At 43.8% G+C, this 20188-nt stretch overlaps 1 protein-coding gene across 3 annotated transcripts in view; it reads right to left on the bottom strand.

Moving 5' to 3' along the window:
• LOC129825939 (MAP kinase-activated protein kinase 5-like) overlaps positions 1–19574 on the bottom strand; it is a 28070-nt gene extending 8496 nt beyond the window's left edge. Inside the window, exons 1-13 of one of the 3 annotated variants that reach the window (XM_055886078.1) lie at positions 19211–19574; positions 11814–11887; positions 3584–3659; positions 3031–3128; positions 2656–2764; positions 2285–2374; positions 2022–2117; positions 1834–1914; positions 1400–1587; positions 1059–1179; positions 721–851; positions 404–519; positions 137–241 (exon numbers count right to left, since the gene is read on the bottom strand). In XM_055886078.1, coding sequence (XP_055742053.1) covers positions 137–241; positions 404–519; positions 721–851; positions 1059–1179; positions 1400–1587; positions 1834–1914; positions 2022–2117; positions 2285–2374; positions 2656–2764; positions 3031–3128; positions 3584–3659; positions 11814–11887; positions 19211–19225 — 1300 coding nt within the window. In that variant the 5' untranslated portion in view covers positions 19226–19574. Of the gene's footprint in view, positions 1–136; positions 242–403; positions 520–720; positions 852–1058; positions 1180–1399; positions 1588–1833; positions 1915–2021; positions 2118–2284; positions 2375–2655; positions 2765–3030; positions 3129–3583; positions 3660–11813; positions 11888–17558; positions 17686–19210 lie in introns of those variants that run through there. The other 2 variants (XM_055886076.1, XM_055886077.1) reach the window with 2 other exon arrangements.
• Positions 19575–20188: the final 614 nt, after the last annotated feature.

Genomic DNA, 20188 nt, shown 5'->3' with positions numbered 1-20188 from the left:
TGTTAACAAGAAATTTGTGGAGTGGTTGAAAAAAAACGTTAATGACACCAACCTAAGTGTATGTAAACTTCCGACTTCAACTGTATAAGCTGACATTGCACACTGTATGCCGTATATAGTGCCGTGTTGTGCCTACCATCCCAGCTGAGGCCCTGCAGCCCGTCTCGCAGTAGTTTGCAGTCTCGGTTGAAACGCCACGCATCATGCATCACCTCATTCAGTTTCTCGTCCTCATTCTCCCCTGCCACAAACACAGTTAAGTGTCAAGTGTCTGTGCTGTATACCAAGTAAATGCTTAAGTGCATACATGTCTGTTTTTCTCTCATTGTCAATAGGAGATGTACACCTGTATTGGTTGACGTGAAGTGTGTGGTGCGTGCGTGTGTGTGTGTGCGAGACTGACCAGCCTGTGGGAGGATACACTGAGCGATGACGTCTCTGAGTTTCTCCAGGGCCACATTGGCGTCCTCGCCGCCGTTCTCTGGATCGTGGATGAAGAAGCCATCTCTCTGCTTGCTGCTGTACCACAAAACACACACAGTTAGGATGTACATATACCAGACACCAACCGCACACACACATATTTGGTTTAGCAGTGCTGTTGAAAGTCACTCCTCACTATGGGCTCTACAGTCAGACAATGTGAAGCAGATCCTAACCAACTACAAAAGAGGCATGTAAGCCAGGCAGGAAGACAGACAGACAGAGAGACCAACGGACCCTAGGAGTTTCCTCTTCCTCAGGATGGGGTTATTGACTGAGTTGAGTGGCTTGAGGCTGATGTTGAGGTCCTGTATTCTCATGTTAGCCAGCTGTTCAGCATGGGCCTGCTGGATCCCTGCTACCATTGCCTGGCAGAGGGAGAGAGTTGGCGGGAAACAGGAAGGGTCACAAGGCAAAGTGTTACACCATGAACATTGACGTTTTTAAGGCAAGCAGCAAAAGTTCGGTCCCCGGAATCTCACAGCCCTGTATTAAGTATGACTGGGTCTATGTAATGCTTTGAGACAGAGAGCTATATAAATGCTCTCCATCTCTGTCCATCCATCCAGGCCCACCTTGTCCATCATCATCTGTGCGGAGGGCAGCACGTTGTCCAGGGCCTCTGTGCAGTTGAGCCAGGGGTGTTCCAGTACACCCTCAATGGTCAGCCTCTCCTCAGGCTTCACCTTCAGCAACCTACAGAGGGAGAGTAATATTAGTGAACTAGAGTCTTCCTTCTCGATCCAAACAATACAGCACTGTTTGCGGTCCGAATTGGTTTTGCCTAAAACATCACTCATGAACCATGCCATCTGTTTAAAATGTGGAGACACCCACAATCCATGTTGGGGAGGTATTTGAGGACAATATCCTTGGCGCACACACACACACAGTAAGACCTGCTGTAGGGACGTACTTGCGGACAATGTCCTTGGCCATTTCAGAGATCTGGCTCCACTCGTCCTCGGGGAAGTCAAAGCTGGCCGTCATGATCTTTTTGCGCATATCCTTGGGGATGGTGCGGCTCTGGTGCTTGGAGTAGAAGGGAGGGTAGCCACAGAGCATCACATAGATGATCACCCCAATGGACCACAGGTCACAGCTCTGTACGCACAGCAAGGGAAAGTGAATGAGCCAGGCCATAGGGATAGAGAGAGAAAGAGAGAGAGAGAGAATGGAGAAGAGTTAGCTCGACACAACCCTGTAAACAACACTGATGTCATATAGTGGAAATATGTTGCAGCATGTGAAGATGCTTGTGAGATGTTATTGTAAATCCTTAAAAAAAACGGAGATGCTGCCATTTGTGGGATAATGGTTTGTCGTGGCTGAGGTAGGGTAATTGCTCACCTTGTTATAGGTGTAAGGGGTGGGTGAGGTAGGTATTATTCCAGACTTTTCCTTCTGGTGTCGCCTTTGAGCCTCAAGTACCTAGGGTGAGAGGAGAAGACGACACTCATTGAAGCAGGACTTTTTTTTTTTTTTTTTTAAATGCTCCCCAAACTGGTGTCAGATCTGAGCAGAGCACCCATCCTTACTTGAGGTGCAACGTAGTAAGGAGTGAACTGTGGGGTCATCAAGTCCCCCTGGTCAATCTTTGCAAATCCAAAATCGCACAACTTCACCGGTGCATCCTTGAACATGAAAGGGAGAATGTCAGAACATATTTCCTAAAAAGGTGAAAGGACTCTTGCAACGTGCTTGGTTGTAGCCTATTACAACAACATGTTACTAGACAGCTGTAGTAAGAGCTGTGTGTGTGCGCGTGCACGTTTCCCCGTAAGTCCATCTATCCCCTCACCAGGGAGTTATCCTTGAAGAGCAGGTTCTCTGGTTTCAGGTCTCGATGAGCAATATTCAATGAGTGACAGTGTTCCAGGGCCTGGCCGATCTGATGGGGGACAGAGGAAACTCAGACAGGCTCAACTACACAACGTTCACAGGAAGTTATGTTATTAATGCACGGGTGCATTAGCAGCCTGGAAGGAGGAATTTGTCACGTTTGAATGTGCATAAATTTAATACACGCCATTTAGCAGACGCTTTTATCCAAAGTGACTTACAGTCATGCGTGCATACATTTTCCATATTGGTGGCCCCAATAGGAATCGACCCTTGGTGTTGCAAGCACTTTGGTCTACCAACTGAGCCACAGAGGCATTTTAGGGTTACCTGTTTGGTGACCTGGCTAGCCATCTTCTCTGTAAAGTGTCTGTGCTGACTGATCCTGTGGAACAGCTCGCCTCCCTCCATCATCTCCATGACGATCAGTAACCTCGCTCTGCAGCCACATAGGAGTGGAAAATTGAGGCAATCAAGGCATTTTCCTCTACTCAAATCTGGGGTAAAGTTTTTGTTTCGTTGTTACATCTGTGAATGACATGGTTACCTATTGTTACATTTAAACAGATGCACGAACACTAGGTGCAGGAGCATAACACGTGTAAATACACTATGTAGCAATTCGATAACACTCACATGTGTTTCAAATGAGCCCGTCAATAACATGTTATATGTGCTGGTACATTGGACTTGCTCCTTCCTCACCTTGGACTGGATTCGTGAGGAAACTGCACACTGTTGGCGTACACCTCCATAATCTGCACGATGTTGGGGTGTGTAGCACACATCATGTGGAGCCGCACCTGAATCATGGACAGAACAGGGAGTTAAAAGGTAGACTCAGTAAGATGCCTGACGGACAAAGTAAACAGTAGTAGTGGGTCAATTTGGGAGGGGGGGGCGGCATGTGACTGCATTGCTCGTTTCGACTTCACCTCACACAGCTGATCAACTGCAGTTATTGGAGGTGCTTTTGTATTATTAGTTGAAGAGTGAAGACAAGAAGACACACAATGATGAAAGACGAGACAAAGTGCATTCCCCCGAATGGAACACTATTCCCTATATAGTGCACTATTTTTAGCCCTAGAGCCCTGGTTAAAAGTAATGCACTACATAGGGAATAGGATGTCTTTGTCTACGTTCCAAAGGACAACACAGGAGATTCAACGCTGACCAAACAGACACCTAGAGCGCAGACGACAAACAGACAAGGACGTACAAAAGACAATCAGAAAGGCAAAACAATGGTTCAAACCTCATTTCGGGCCTTGGGACGATCAATAAGGATTTTCAGGGCCAATCGTTCCTGAGTCGACTTCTTCACACAAACTCTTTGGAGGGGAAAATAAACATTTCAAGGAAAACATTTGACAATATAAAAATACTGAGGCAGTTTTTCATGGTGCACGGTAGTCCACTCTATTATTAAGTTAAATGTGCAATATGCAGAAATCGCTCCGCCATTTCCTGTTGGTAAAATTGGAAGAGTTGCCTACTTTCAGTTTGTTACAAAACAAGCAGTCATTGTGTAGAGAATCATTTTACCATCTAAACTGCAGTAAGATATATTTTTCGCAATAAAAAAATATTGTATTTTCAGCTGGTGTACAAAACTGAAAGTTAAAGACGCAAAAACTTAATGGAAAGCATAGATATGGCGCACACTGAACAGATCTACTGCTTCTTAGACTTGCTTTCAATGAGAATTACAGATCTATAACTCACATTTGGTCGGGTCGCCCAAAAAGTTACATTTTGCAGATTTAAATAAAAGTAGGCCTAATACCAGTACTAGGCTAGTAGGCTACAATTTGTTCCTAGAAACAAATAAAGACAGTCCCCAACAAGGACCAAAACATTCAATCAAAACCTCTGCTCCTAAACTGAGATTACACTACGAATAAAACCTAGCCTATCCTGGAGGTACATTTTGCTTCAACCAAAGATCAGTAGGAGTGAAATACCAGAGACAGACATGTTACAGGGAGTAGTCCACCTGATAGAGGGACTAGGTCCCCACCTATTGGCCTTCAGGTGTACTGCACCTTATGTACTATGGTTGCATTCTGGGCCGTCCCGGCATTCCATGGTTTCCATGTTAACATGACTGAAGTATTCTCAAAGCTCTGAGTCCAAGCCATTATTATCACACAAACATGGTGTCAGAAGTAACTGAACCCAAAATAAGTGTACATCACGTTGCTGGTGTCTGTAGTGCACTGCTGCTGTAAGTACTTTAGGATATCAAGGTTTTGGCATCAGCATTAGGAGCAAGCTAGTTAACTAGCCATGTGTTCCTCGTTAACTAGCTTGCATACAGTGTCAGCATGGCTACCAACATCCCGCCGCCAAATGAAATGAAAACGACTGCCGATTTAGGCAATAACTGGGTTCATTATAAGGCCGAGTTTGAAGACGATCTGCTAGCCTCTGGATTATACGACAAATCAGCTGAAGTGCAGACAGCAACACTGAGAAGAGTGATGGGCAGCGAGTCTCATCCCATCTACAAACACTTGTATATAACAGCAGATCAGGAAAAGGACATTGCAGCTATTCTAAATTGCCCTCGAGAGATCCTTTAAACTGTATATTTTATTTATCTTTGAACGCTTCATTTTCAGCACCTGCAGACAAGAGGGTGAGTCAATTGATGCTTTTGTGACCTGATTAAGAGAAAGCAGCCTCTGTGACTATGGACAATTAAAAGATGAGCTGATAAGGGACAGAGTGGTGTTTGGGATTGCTGATGAGGGTGCACGTCGTTGTTGCCGCCGCCTCCTCCTCTGAGAACGTGGTCTCACTCCAGCCTCTGCCATTGAGATCTGCCTGGCTGCAGTGTTGACAGATAGGAGAATGAAAGCAATGACGCAGGACAGATCAGGGGACAACAGCATCAACGGATGGCGGTCTACACTTAAGCAAGAAAAATAAAAAACATCAATTGAGTGCAGGAGGGGAAAGCCCTGGGACATGCAGATACTGCAGCAACAATCACAGGCGAGGACGGGAGCTATGCCCAGCCTATGGTAAGGCTTGACGTCTGTGTGAAATTGTAAATCAATTTGCTAAAATGTGCATGAAGAAACAAGCCTTGTGCCAACTAAACACAGTGGATACCGCAGCCCTGGAAGAGGAACTGGACATATCTATTCAACCAGGAGCAATGCATGCACAGGGGGAAAAAAACGTATAGTCAACCTACAACTGCACAATGGAGTAAAGCAGTGTCAATTAGACTCGGGAGCAACCTGTGACATGATGAGCATAAAGGACAAGATTAACCTTATCTCCAGCAAAACCAAACTGAAGCTATATTCAGGTGAGACAATGAACTAAGTATGACTGTGGAGAACAGAGTGTGTGGTCAGGGGAGCACACAGAATTGACTGAGATTGTAGAGGCCTGAAGGCAGTGGACAAACATGAGAGGGATGGCCACCTAGCCACTGTCACAGAGCCCACCGACTGGGTTAGCAACATGGTGATGGTAAAAAAAAACAGACTTAATCTAAAATGGATTAAATTTTTTTAAAGCCTTAATCTACACAAAATACCCCATAAAGACAAAGCAAAAACAGGTTTTTAGACTTTGTTTCTACAAATGTATTACGAATAAAAACAGAAATACCTTATTTACATAGGTATTCAGACCCTTTGCTATGAGACTTGAAATTGAGCTCAGGTACATCCTGTTTCCATTGATCATTCTTGATATGTTTATACAAATTGATTGGAGTCCACCTGTGGTAAATTCAATTGATTGGACATGATTTGGAAAGGCACACACCTGTCTATATAAAATGGTCCCACAGTTAACAGTGCATGTCAGAACAAAAACCAAGCTATGAGGACTGTCCGTAGAGCTCTGAGACAGGATTGTGTCGAGGCACAGATCTGCGGAAGGGTACCAAAAAATGTATGCATCATTGAAGGTCGCCAAAAAAACTGTGGCCTCCTCCATTCTTAAATGGAAAAAGTTTGGAACCACCAAGACTCTTCCTAGAGCTGGTCGCCCAGTTCCTCTGGAGGGGAGAACCTTCCAGAAGGACAACCATCTCTGCAGCACTCCACCAATCAGGACTTTATGATACACTCCTCCGTTCATCTTTCCCTCGATCCTGACTAGTCTACCAGTCCCTGCCACTGGAAAAACATCCCCACAGCTGCCACCACGCTTCACTGTAGGGATGGTGTCAGGTTTCATCAGGTCCTAGGACTCTCAGACCATGAGAAACAATACTCTGGTCTGATGAACCCAAGATTTAACTCCTTGGCCTGAATGCTAAGCATCACGTCTGGAGGAAAGATGATGGCAGGGACTGGTATGTTTTTCAGCGGCAGGGACTGGGTGACTAGTCAGGATCGAGGGAAAGATGAACAGAGCAAAGTACAGAGAGCTCCTTAATGAAAACCTGCTCCAGAGCGCTCAGGATTTCAGACTCGGGCGAAGGCTCACCTTCCAACAGAACAACGACCCTAAGCATACAGCCAAGACAAAGCAGGGGTGGCTTCGGGACAAGATTCTGAATGTCCTTGAGTGGCACAGCCAGAGCCCGGACTTGAAACCGATTGAACATCTCTGGAGAGACCTGAAAATAGCTGTGCAGCGACACTCCCCATCCAACCTGACAGAGCTTGAGAGGATCTGCAGAGAAGAATGGGAGAAACTCCCCAAATACCGGTGCCAAGCTTGTAGCATCATACCAAAGAAGACTCAAGGCCGTAATCGCTGCCAAGGTGCTTCAGCAAAGTACTGAGGAAAGAGTCGAAATACTTATGTAAATGTCATAGTTTATTTATTTGTAGACATTTGCAAAAATTTCTAAAAACCTGTTTTTGCTTTGTTATTATGTGGTATTTGTGTGTAGATTGATTGAAAACAACAGTTTTCATCTGTGCCAACATAATTGCAAAACGGTTTTCTAATGATTAATTTGCCTTTTCAAATGATAAACTTGGATTTGCTAACACAACGTGCCATTGGAACACAGGAGTGATGGTTCCTGATAATGGGCCTGCCTATGTACGCCTCTGTAGATATTTCATAAATTTTTTTATTTAAATTTTTATAAAATCAGCCGTTTCCAGCTACAATAGTCATTTACAACATTAACAATGTCTACACTGTATTTCTGATCAATTTGATGTTATTTTAATGCTCTATTTATTTTTATATATATATTATTATTTTTAAAATCAGCTTTTCTTCAAAGAACAAGGACATTTCCAAGTGACCCCAAACTTTTGAACGGTAGTGTATATACATACCCTTATTTCAGCTCATGAAACATGGGACCAACCCTTTACCTGTTGCATTTATAATTTTGTTCAGTATACATATAAAGTGGATAAAACTATGTAAACATTGTAAAAATGACCAGTGTTCAATGTCTCTTCATACATACATACGTTCTAGACGACCAATTCTCATAGCTTTTAGCCGTACCCTTATCCTACTCCACCTCTGTTCCTCTGGTGATGTAGAGGTGAATCCAGGCCCTGCAGTACCTAGCTCCACTCCTATTCCCCAGGCGCTCTTTTTTGATGACTTCTGTAACCGTAATAGCCTTGGTTTCATGCATGTTAACATTAGAAGCCTCCTCCCTAAGTTTGTTTTGTTCACTGCTTTAGCACACTCTGCCAACCCAGATGTTTTAGCCGTGTCTGAATCCTGGCTTAGGAAGACCACCAAAAATTCTGACATTTTCATCCCTAACTACAAGATTTTCAGACAAGATAGAACGGCCAAAGGGGGCGGTGTTGCAATCTACTGCAAAGATGCAGGTTTTACTATCCAGGTCTGTTCCCAAACAATTTGAACTTCTACTTTTAAAAATCCACCTCTCTAAAAACAAGTCTCTCACCGTTGCCGCCTGCTATAGACCACCCTCTGCCCCCAGCTGTGCTCTGGACACCATATGTGAACTGATTGCCCCCCATCTATCTTCAGAGCTCGTGCTGCTAGGCGACCTAAATTGGAACATGCTTAACACCCCAGCCATCCTACAATCTAAGCTTGATGCCCTCAATCTCACACAAATTATCAATGAACCTACCAGGTACCACCCCAATTCCGTAAACATGGGTACCCTCATAGATATCATCCTAACCAACTTGCCCTCCAAATACACCTCTGCTGTTTTCAACCAAGATCTCAGCGATCACTGCCTCATTGCCTGCATCCGTAATGGGTCAGCGGTCAAACGACCTCCACTCATCACTGTCAAACGCTCCCTGAAACACTTCAGCGAGCAGGCCTTTCTAATCGACCTGGCTGAGGTATCCTGGAAGGATATTGATCTCATCCCGTCAGTAGAGGATGCCTGGATATTTTTTTAAAATGCCTTCCTCACCATCTTGAATAAGCATGCCCCATTCAAGAAATTTAGAACCAGGAACAGATATAGCCCTTGGTTCTCTCCTGACCTGACTGCCCTTAACCAACAGAAAAACATCCTATGGCGTTCTGCATTAGCATCGAACAGCCCCCATGATATGCAACTTTTCAGGGAAGCTAGAAACCAATATACACAGGCAGTTAGAAAAGCCAAGGCTAGCTTTTTCAAGCAGAAATTTGCTTCCTGCAACACAAACTCAAAAAAGTTCTGGGACACTGTAAAGTCCATGGAGAATAAGAACACCTCCACCCAGCTTCCAACTGCACTGAAGATAGGAAACACTGTCACCACCGACAAATCCACTATAATTGAGAATTTCAATAAGCATTTTTCTACGGCTGGCCATGCTTTCCACCTGGCTACCCCTACCCCGGTCAACAGCACTGCCCTCCCCTCTGCTACTCGCCCACGCCTTCCCCATTTCTCTTTCTCCCAAATACAGTCAGCTGATGTTCTGAAAGAGCTGCAAAATCTGGACCCTTACAAATCAGCCGAGCTAGATAATCTGGACCCTTTCTTTCTAAAACTATCTGCTGAAATTGTTGCCACCCCTATTACCAGCCTTTTCAACCTCTCTTTCGTGTCGTCTGAGATTCCCAAAGATTGGAAAGCAGCTGCGGTTATCCCCCTCTTCAAAGGGGGGGACACTCTTGACCCAAACAGCTACAGACCTATATCTATCCTACCCTGCCTTTCTAAGGTCTTCGAAAGCCAAGTCAACAAACAGATTACCGACCATTTCGAATCCCACCATACCTTCTCCGCTATGCAATCTGGTTTCAGAGCTGGTCATGGGTGCACCTCAGCCACGCTCAAGGTCACAAACGATATCTTAACCACCATCGATAGGAAACAATACTGTGCAGCCATATTCATTGACCTGGCCAAGGCTTTTGACTCTGTCAATCACCACATCCTCATCGGCAGACTCGACAGCCTTGGTTTCTCTAATGATTGCCTCGCCTGGTTCACCAACTACTTCTCTGATCGAGTTCAGTGTGTCAAATCGGAGGGTCTGTTGTCCGGACCTCTGGCAGTCTCTATGGGGGTGCCACAGGGTTCAATTCTTGGACCGACTCTCTTCTCTGTATACATCAATGATGTCGCTCTTGCTGCTGGTGAGTCTCTGATCCACCTCTACTCAGACGACACTATTCTGTATACTTCTGGCCCTTCTTTTGACACTGTGTTAACAACCCTCCAGGCGAGCTTCAATGCCATACAACTCTCCTTCCGTGGCCTCCAATTGCTCTTAAATACAAGTAAAACTAAATGCATGCTCTTCAACCGATAGCTGCCTGCACCTGCCCGCCTGTCCAACATCACTACTCTGGACGGCTCTGACTTAGAATATGTGGACAACTACAAATACCTAGGTGTCTGGTTAGACTGTAAACTCTCCTTCCAGACTCACATCAAACATCTCCAATCCAAAGTTAAATCTAGAATTGGCTTCCTATTCCGCAACAAAGCATCCTTCACTCATGCTGCCAAACATACCCTTGTAAAACTGACCATCCTACCAATCCTCGACTTCGGTGATGTCATTTACAAAATAGCCTCCAAAACCCTACTCAATAAATTGGATGCAGTCTATCACAGTGCCATCCGTTTTGTCACCAAAGCCCCATATACTACCCACCACTGCGACCTGTACACTCTCGTTGGCTGGCCCTCGCTTCATACTCGTCGCCAAACCCACTGGCTCCAGGTCATCTACAAAACCCTGCTAGGTAAAGTCCCCCCTTATCTCAGCTCGCTGGTCACCATAGCAGCACCTACCTGTAGCACGCGCTCCAGCAGGTATATCTCTCTGGTCACCCCCAAAACCAATTCTGCCTTTGGCCGCCTCTCCTTCCAGTTCTCTGCTGCCAATGACTGGAACGAACTACAAAAATCTCTGAAACTGGAAACACTTATCTCCCTCACTAGCTTTAAGCACCAGCTGTCAGAGCAGTTCATAGATTACTGCACCTGTACATAGCCCATCTATAATTTAGCCCAAACAACTACCTCTTTACCTACTGTATTTATTTATTTTGCTCCCCTTTATTTCTATCTCTACTTTGCACCTTCTTCCACTGCAAACCAACCATTCCAGTGTTTTTTACTTGCTATATTGTATTTACTTCGCCACCATGGCCTTTTTTTATATTTTTATTTATATATATATTTTATTTGCCTTCACCTCCCTTATCTCACCTCACTTGCTCACATTGTATATAGACTTATTTTTCACTGTATTATTGACTGTATGTTTGTTTTACTCCATGTGTAACTATGTGTTGTTGTATGTGTCGAACTGCTTTGCTTTATCTTGGCCAGGTCGCAACTGTAAATGAGAACGTGTTCTCAATTTGCCTACCTGGTTAAATAAAGGTGAAATAAAAATAAAATAAATAAATACATGGCGCAGCAGTCTAAGTTGCCAGGCAGACTACCCAAGCGGTGGTTGGCTAGTTCAACAGACTGATGGCCTGGAGATCAAAGCTGTTTTCTAGTTTCTCGGTCCCGGCGTTGATAGACCTGCACTGTCTCTGTCTGCTGAATGGTAGAATGGTGAACAGGCCGTGGCTCAGGTCCTTGATGATCTTCTTGGCCTTCCTATGACACCAGGTGCTGTAGATGTCCTGGAGGGCAGGCAGATTACCCCCGGTGATCCGTTGGGCAGACCGGAACACCCTCTGTAGAGTCATGTGGTTGTGGGCGGTATAGTTTGCGTACCGGGTGGCGATGCAGCCCTACAGAATGCTATTGATGGTGCATCTGTAGAAGTTTGCAGTATCGAATCGGAGTATATAGAATTGTGAGAATCACAATACATATCGTATTGGCACAATATTGTATCGTGAGGTCCCTGGCAATTCCCAGCCCTAACACTGTAAACACACTGAGTGACACCACCTTTAACACTAGTCCCATCCAGTCTAAGAGCACTGGACTCCTCTGGAGGACCACTCTTCAACCTCATCTGCATTTAGGCCTAATATGCAATAATTTATGCATATCCTACATTGCACAAATTAGTTAGTATCCCTGGGCAAACTACGCAAAATAGGGCAAACTCTGATAGAACAATGCTCACCTAACAGGTCCACTGATCCCTGCCCCGAGCTTCTGTGTCCAGTTAATGTTGTACTCTTCCAAGATGGAGGTCTCCTAAGAGAGGGAGAGGAGGACAAACACAAGAGATAGATATTGGAAAATGTCACACACTAAACAAGTGTAGGCAGCAGCATCCCTATTCACAGTTAATATTGGCTAATCCCTCTTTTGCTAGGTCAAGCTCCTGTTGTGTTGACATTTGGGCGGAATTGTAACGCATAACAATTACTCAAGGTTTTTCTTGGACCAGAGATGACCTATCCCTTACCTCTGGGCTCTGCTTCCACTATCCTATGGCTAGCTAGGGCATATTTGACAAACAGCAAGAGAAGTTGTTTTTAAAAGCCTAAATGCTTAGGGAAAACTCAATTGTCACTTGAAGCATTTCCTTTTCAGTCTAGTGGACCGTTCTGGCCCTTGAAGCTTTTGGTGTGCAGTCAGGCTCAAGCTGTGTTCCAATTCTCAGTGCTAGGCTATTCCAAAAACCCACCCTCCCTCCCTTCTCCCATCCTTAGCAGATTCTAACCCAGCTGTGTGAGCAGGCGCCACTTGGATCGGATATTATGGCTGATATGGATGCCCAATGACACACTAAGAGTAGTGGAGAAGAGCGGGGGAGACTAGGCCAGGCAGCTGAGGGGTTGTCTGGGGATTATTAGAGGTCCACACTGGGAGGCTGGCTGGGTAACATTTAACAGACCTGGAGAGAGGAAAGCGGTACATAGCCTTAATACATTAAAGTGTCTCCAGCTAAAAGCATCTGGCAGGCTAATTAGTCTATAATACCCTAGCCCAAACTTAGGCACCTTTTTTAATTATTTCGAAAATGGATTCCAAGTAGAGGAAACATGTCCGCGCAAAGCCAGACCAAAACATTTATTTCATATTTTCTTGTTCACTGCTCGGCAATGCAAACGGCGCCTCTCGAATCAGAACCTTCTATAAATTATGGATATAGTTTTGGACATTGTACCTGCTAGCAGCATGTCCCGTCATTGGACCATGACTTATCGGACAAGCTGTCGCAATGGAGTGCCCTTAGAATAAATGAAATAATTCATAAAGCTGTCTAAATTTGGGATAACAATTGTAACAAAAAGTAAAAGAAATCAGACCCCTCCCCTAGAAATCAGGCCAGATCCAGAGCTACCCCCGTGGGCCCTAGGACCAGTTATAGACTGGGGAATGACTGCCACAACGGAAATCAACCAGCAGAGGGAGCCAAATGAACAAGACCTAAAATAACTGGACATAAAACAAGAACCCCTCGACATGAAGACTGAGGAAGAGTGGTATGAGGAGACAAATGAACAGGTTCAAAAAGAGCTAGACATAAAACAAGAACCAATCAGCATGAAGGCTGAGGGAGAGTGGTATGAACCGCTCGACCAAACTGACGCCCCAGCGGAAGAAGATATATGGGCATCAGTGCTGAAAGACTTAACTTTGGACTGAGTCCCACCGAAAAAATTTGAGCATGCTACAAGAGAAGTAGTAGTGGCAAAACGTGACAAATTGATTGCACTCCTAAGTGTCTTCCCCCAAACTGAGCGTCTAAAGAGAGGTATAAAAGAAGGAGAGGTCAGTGCCTAGGGTATGATCCTCAACACACATGATTTGGACATCATAGAGAATCATCAGACAAGGTAAATTACTTTTCACTATACACTGCTTGTATTGACTACTTTCACATTAAGGCAGGAGCAATATATTGACTGGTATATCTTGAGAATTGTGTTGTATCCTGGGAAATCACTCCATTTAAAAGTAAAAGGACGCAGTTGTGTAGGAGAGAAATCTCCTGGAGAGCAACAAGTTCTATCTTTTGGAGTACCAGAGACAATTTCAATTTGAAGGATTGAAAAAGCCCAGATATAAGTAAGCCTCGTAGAGAGCCAAGGGTCATTAGAAAGGGGTCAATATCTAGGCAGTAGGCAGTGAAAAGTGTAACCATAAGAAATTTGGAGACAATAAGAGATTGATAGACACCAGTTTCGGGAAGGACCAAGGGAATAGAGCTTTAAGGTAAATATATTGTTATTTGCTTTGTTTAAGAGTAAGAAGAAGTGTTTAAGCTGATTTATATTTGCAATAGTATCTGGCATAGCATAACGCATTAAGGATTGATTGAGCATTATTGATGTATTAGGACTGTATAACCATTTAACTGTAATAACATGTATAAGACAAAAAACAGAGTGACTTAATAAAAGCTTTGACAACTAGCTTTTTAAAAGCTTTGACAACTAATAAAAACTTTGACAACTAGGCCAGAGAAACTATCTGGAGAGAAAACGCCTTTGACACTCTCACTGAACGAAAAGTGACCCTGGTTATAGGTTAAAGTGATAGCACTAAAGAATATTTCATTGTGGGGACAATAATATATCTTTGGAAAAGTCAAACATATAACAATACTAGTTTCCAAGTGACTACTAGCTGACGAGCATAATAACTAACAGAAGATTAGTTATTAGGTATTGGTATACAAGAGAGGAAGAGACGGGTTAAGGGAGTATAGGAAGAATCTATAAACATAAAGTACTAAAGTACTCATCTATCCAAGGCCCCATACTAGACCGGGGAAATAAGGGAGTGACAACATGAACGAAGGAACAAACCCAACTCACGCCAAGGGCAGGTACGAATGAACAGAAGGGTTGGTAGGGCCGCACGGCTAGGCCCTTGTTACACCGAGGTAACTAAAATCCTAAAGTACTCTGCCTAGCCAGAGGACGGGATAGAGGCTTTTGCTGCAGGCAACGGGCAAAAGTCAGCACTGTGACACAATACCCGTACTACCTTGAGCTTGAGGGTGCTTGATGCAGTAGTTAGCTACTCATTATTCTGACCATGACATCACATTCCAGAGGTTTAATGTCACACTTAAATGTAATCTATTCCAGAAAAAGGACTGTAGTGTAAAAAGCACAAAAAACATTGTCCTGATATGTAGCAAATGAAAAACTGAACTAAACACATTGATAGATAGGTCATGGGTTGGGTAGGGCTCGGCGATATACTGTATTTTACTATACACACCGGTATTGATGCACATACTGGTTTGGGTTTTTACTTTACCTTCTATAACGGTATTTCAATGTTTGGTTTGTTAAATGTGATACGCAATGTCTGTTTTTGTAGTTTACTCCATTTGCTTCTTCAGTCATCGCTCTCCCTCTCCTGCATGCCCCTAACTACATCAAACCCTGCCCCAAACTATTTTTTTAAATGTAACTAGGCAAGTCAGTTAAGAACAAATTCTTATTTACAATGACGGCCTACCGGGGAACAGTGCCTTGTTCAGGGGCAGAACGACAGATTTTTACCTTGTCAGCTCGGGGATTCGATCCAGCAACTTTTCGGTTACTGGCCCAACGATCTAAACACTAGGCTACCTGCTGTCCCGAGCTACACCAAGCCCTGCCCCCAACTACACCAAACCCTGCCCCCAACACTCAAGGAGAGAGCCATCTAATTAGGGTCACCAAACTTTGGGTCCTATTCTGTCATTATCATCCAAGATGGCGTAGCAGTCAGACGTCTTTGTCCTCGTCTTGGCCCATCTTTTTACTTCGCATATATTTTTTATATTTTTCTTAACCTCAACATACTCTCCTGCAATCCGCCTCATCCAATGTGGTATGGATCTGCTATTTTCTTTACTTTTGAACCGGAACCCCCAACATAAGTTAGCCAGCTACTAGCTAGTAGTCAGCTAGCCACTGCTAGCAGTCATCAGCTAACCTTTAGCCTGGGCAACTCTTGCCAGTCTGCACAGCACGACTCAAACCAGAGCAAATCTGACTTTCTTTTCTCCATATCTCCGGATTCCTACCGCAAGCTCTGAACCTTTTCACCTAGATCATCGCAGCTAGCTAGATGCTATCCGAGTGGCCACTCCTGGCTAACGTCGCTGTCCAGAAGCAAGAACCAATTAGCCTGGCGCTAGCCTTTGCTAGGCCCATCTCCCGGCTAGCCGAAGAGGTCCATCAGCCACTCCTTGGGCTACAATACCTATTTTGACAATTGGCCTGGACCCCTTTCACTGCCGACACGGAACCCCGCCGATGCATCACATCTGGACTACCGACGTAATCTGCCCGAGGGGTTTTTTCAACTGGCACCTCCGTCGCGATGTCCCCTGAATGCCCATCTGCTAGCCGCGGCCCGCTAACTGTCTAGAGCATATCGGAATGTTAGCTGAAGAGGCCCATCGGACAAATTCATTGGCCACTATACCTATTTTGCCAATTAACCTGGACCCTTTTACCACACGGAGCCCTGCTAATCCATCACGACTACTCTGCCGACGTAACAGCTACAACAGACCTCTTCCGTCGCTACGTCCCTCTAAGGTCCTTCTGCTAGCTTGCTAGCCCCGGCCCGCTAGCTGTCTGATTCGCCGTGTCTCCAGCCCGCCGAGCTACTCACTGGACCCCTATGATCACTCGGCTACGCATGCCTCTCCCTAATGTCAATATGCCTTGTCCATTACTGTTTTGGTTAGTGATTATCGCCTTATTTCACTTTAGAGCCTCTAGCCCTGCTCAATACGCCTTAGCTAACCCTTTAGTTCCACACATTTTCCCCCTGCCATCCAAGACTGATATACCAAGTGGTGTCAGAGTTAGGCCCAAAAAAATGGTCAGACTGTTTTGTCTGCTACCGCACGGCAAGCGGCACCGGAGCGCCAAGTCTAGGTCCAAAAGGCTCCTTATCAGCTTCTACCCCCAAGCCATAAGACTGCTGAACAATTAATAAAATGGCCACCCGGACTATTTACATTGACTGACCCCCCTTGTTTTTAAACTGCTGCTACTCGCTGTTTATTATCTATGCATAGTCACTTTACCCCTACCTACATGTGCAAATGACCTTGACTAACCTGTACCCCCGTACATTGACTAGGTACAGGTACCCCATGTATATAGCCTTGTTATTGTTCTCTGTATTTTTAAATTACATATCTTGAAAACTTGATTGCTGATTTGACCCAAATATTTTGGGACCATGTCAACTATGGACTAACTAAATAAATACCAAAATATACTTTTGAGTGGAGTGTTCCTTTAAGTGGAAAACCAAACCAGGCAAGTTTCATGTGAGATGAAAGAAAAAGTAAACATGTCAGATTTGTGTCATTTGAAATGAGCATGAATGTATGTTATGCATTAAACATTTCTTCTAAGCAACAATAACATAAGAGGAACGAAATGTGTCTGCAATAGAAATAAACAACTGACATTAGTCTTTGAAGTACAATCTGACTCTTCTCAGTCAAGTGACACTTATTCCAATGCATTATGTAGTGACGGGAGGATTTGATAGTTACATATCCGGATATTATTTCTGACGATAAATCGTATCATATCATTTTGACAATATCCTACTATTTTTGCGCTAGCTACCTGCACCAAAAGGTCTGTCTTTTTCCTTAATAGCTGGTTCCAAATGTTCTTTTTAAATATGGAGCCACTTTGTTTTCAACACTTATTTCCATCGTTCTCTCATGGCTCCCGTGTCCTTCTGCAGAAATATGTTTGGAACATCGAATCGCAATACATATAGCTAGAATCGCAATAGATATCTTATAACCACCTAAGTATCGTGATAACATCGTGAGGTCCCTGGCAATTCCCCGCCCTAGCCTTATGACAACATTAGCAGCACATCCAACATGAAAACAATTGTTCTGTATTCAAATTAATCAACATTACAGTACCTTGATGAATTTGTCTGCGTTGTTATCCTCCGACATGATGTTCCACTGTGGTAGAATAACTTTTAAGGATTTCTTTCACAGTTTACAATCAAAACAAAGGGGGTGACCTTAAACAGTATTGTTAATGTTAAATAGCTAACGTTTTCCCTGCCGGGAACAAGCTACTGGTGACAGGCCAACGCCATGGATGACGCTTGATGTTCGGTCAAAAAACCAGGTGAATGCGTTTACTTTGGTAACCCGACTTGAAGACACCCAGCCGGAGAGATGCCTCATGCCAGTTCGTCTCACAAACTACAGTGCCTCCAACCTCTTCCGATCGTCCTGACTTGGCTGTATCGACCATGTAGAGCGACAAAGTCCCAACTGGTTGTATGTAAAGTCGTAAGGTGGACGGGCTCTAATAGGCGAGCTCACCACTTTTGGTGGGGTGCTGAACGGGGGACAAAGAGTTGGTTATTTTTAGCCAGCATAGAGTGCTATGCTTGAGCTACTCTACTTGCCTAGCTACAGCAGTAGCAAGATAGCCACAGGACACGGACCGGTCTAATGAGCTGCTAACGTTAATTAGCGTGACCCTTCGTCTCGGGGTTCGTTACTGTTAAATGCAAGCAAACTGGCTAAGTGAAATGCGTTGTTGAGAGACCTCATGTGAACATGAAGCGGGGGGAGGTTCGCCGAGTACCAAAACTCGTCGACGCTAACTTAATTAGCTCGCTAAAAGAGCCTGGCTTGCTAGCAAACCGTCCCAACCATTATTTGCCAGCGAGTGTAAAAGTGAATAGCCATCCAGATTAGATATCACTTAGCTAAACGATAATAAAGATGAATCGTATAGTGACTTAAACCCTAGCTAGCTAGCTACGGTTCTTGTCAAAGGAAAAATTGTGTCTAACTAAACAATAACTGTCTATAACGAAAGCCTGATGAGAATTATACATATTTGAAGACATTACAATTCAAAATATTTGAGGATTGTCATCACGAAACATTTCAATATCAAAGTAAAATATATTAGTAGCATTGAGCCCGGTTCACTTATCACATTTTCGCCGTTTTTATGAAAACAGGCAGGAAAAAGACAGACATTTATTGGGCCTTGGGGTCCATCGCGTTCAATTCGAGAACAAAGAGGCCGTGCTCTATCTCTGGCGGTGTTTGAAAGGATCAAACCCGTAATGTATCAAGGGTAAATTGTGACTGTACCTGACCTACAAATAATAACGAGTAGTTATTTATGATGCAGTGTTCTTTGTAGATCAGTCCGTTGGCAGTCGCCTGCACTGTCGGCAGTAATGACGTCAAACAAGACCAGATGTTGAGTATTGGGCACATTCGTTCCCCAGGCGTTTCTGACGCATACCAGATCGTACAACGCATGAATAGGTATTTTACGCATGAAGAAGTTGAAGGAAAACATCAACTCAAATTGTTCCTTTTGTGATGACCACCCAGAAACAGTGTTGCATCTTTTTTGGCATTGTATTTATGTAAGAAAACTATGGCAAGACATCAGTAGATTTATAATTGAACACATTTATGAAGATCTTACACTATTGTGGAGAGATGTACTTCTTGGATTCTTTACCTACGATAGAAATAAACTGAAATCACAAATGTAAATTTACAAACAAAACAACACATTTTCTTACCTTACAAAAAGACATTTAACTGTATTTCAAGACCCCCTACCCCAATTGTCCTTTGTATATTATTAATATATACACTTCTGTTCCCACATGTACTTCCAGTATTGATTTGTTGTTAATAAAAAAAAAAAGATAAGATATTTTACGCATCAGCTAACTACATCATATTGTAATGAAACAGGCAGAGCAGGTCTCGAACCCTCGCCCTTCTATCCCGAAGTCCAGTGCGCTATTGACTGTGCCCCAAAAGCATGCTCAAGCGGCAGAGTCGATATCCGCGTTAATAAACCCAGGTTCGTTACAATATGTTATAGCATTCTGTCAGTAAATTACCCAGTCGATAATGTGCTATGCAACCTATGGGCGCATTCCTCTAGCCAGGCGTTGCTAATGCATGCAAGATCGTACAACGCCTGGATAGGTATTTTACTTATCAGCTAACCACATATGTTACAGCAATCTGTCAGTCGATGACGTAGCACTCAACCATTGGTTGATGAATGCAACGTCTTTATTTTATTTAACCTTTATTTAACTAGGCAAGTCAGTTAAGAACAAATATATTATTTACGATGACGGCCTACCTAAAAGGCAAAAGGCCTCCTGCGGGAACAGGGCCTGGGATAAAAAAACAAAAAAACAATATAAATATAGGACAAAACACACATCACAACAAGAGAGACACAACACTACATAAAGAGAGACCTAAGACAACAACATAACAAGGCAGCAACACATGACAACACAGCATGGTAGCAGCACCAAAACATGGCACAAACAAAAAAGTAAACAGCACAAAAGTCAAGAATGTAGAGACAACAATACATCACACAAAGCAGCCACAACTGTCAGTAAGAGTGTCCATGATTGAGTCTTTGACCTAGGGCTGGGCGATATGGCCAAAATATATCACGTTTTTGACGGTTTGACAGTATTTTATGTTTTTGAATAATACAAGTTCTAAATTACCCTAGGGTGGCA

Source organism: Salvelinus fontinalis, chromosome 28 (genome assembly GCF_029448725.1).
Source record: "Salvelinus fontinalis isolate EN_2023a chromosome 28, ASM2944872v1, whole genome shotgun sequence".
In the NCBI taxonomy this organism is placed as follows: Eukaryota; Metazoa; Chordata; class Actinopteri; order Salmoniformes; family Salmonidae; genus Salvelinus; species Salvelinus fontinalis.
The sequence above is the reverse complement of the archived record's forward strand: the minus strand, read 5'-3'. Positions and strand labels throughout refer to the sequence as shown.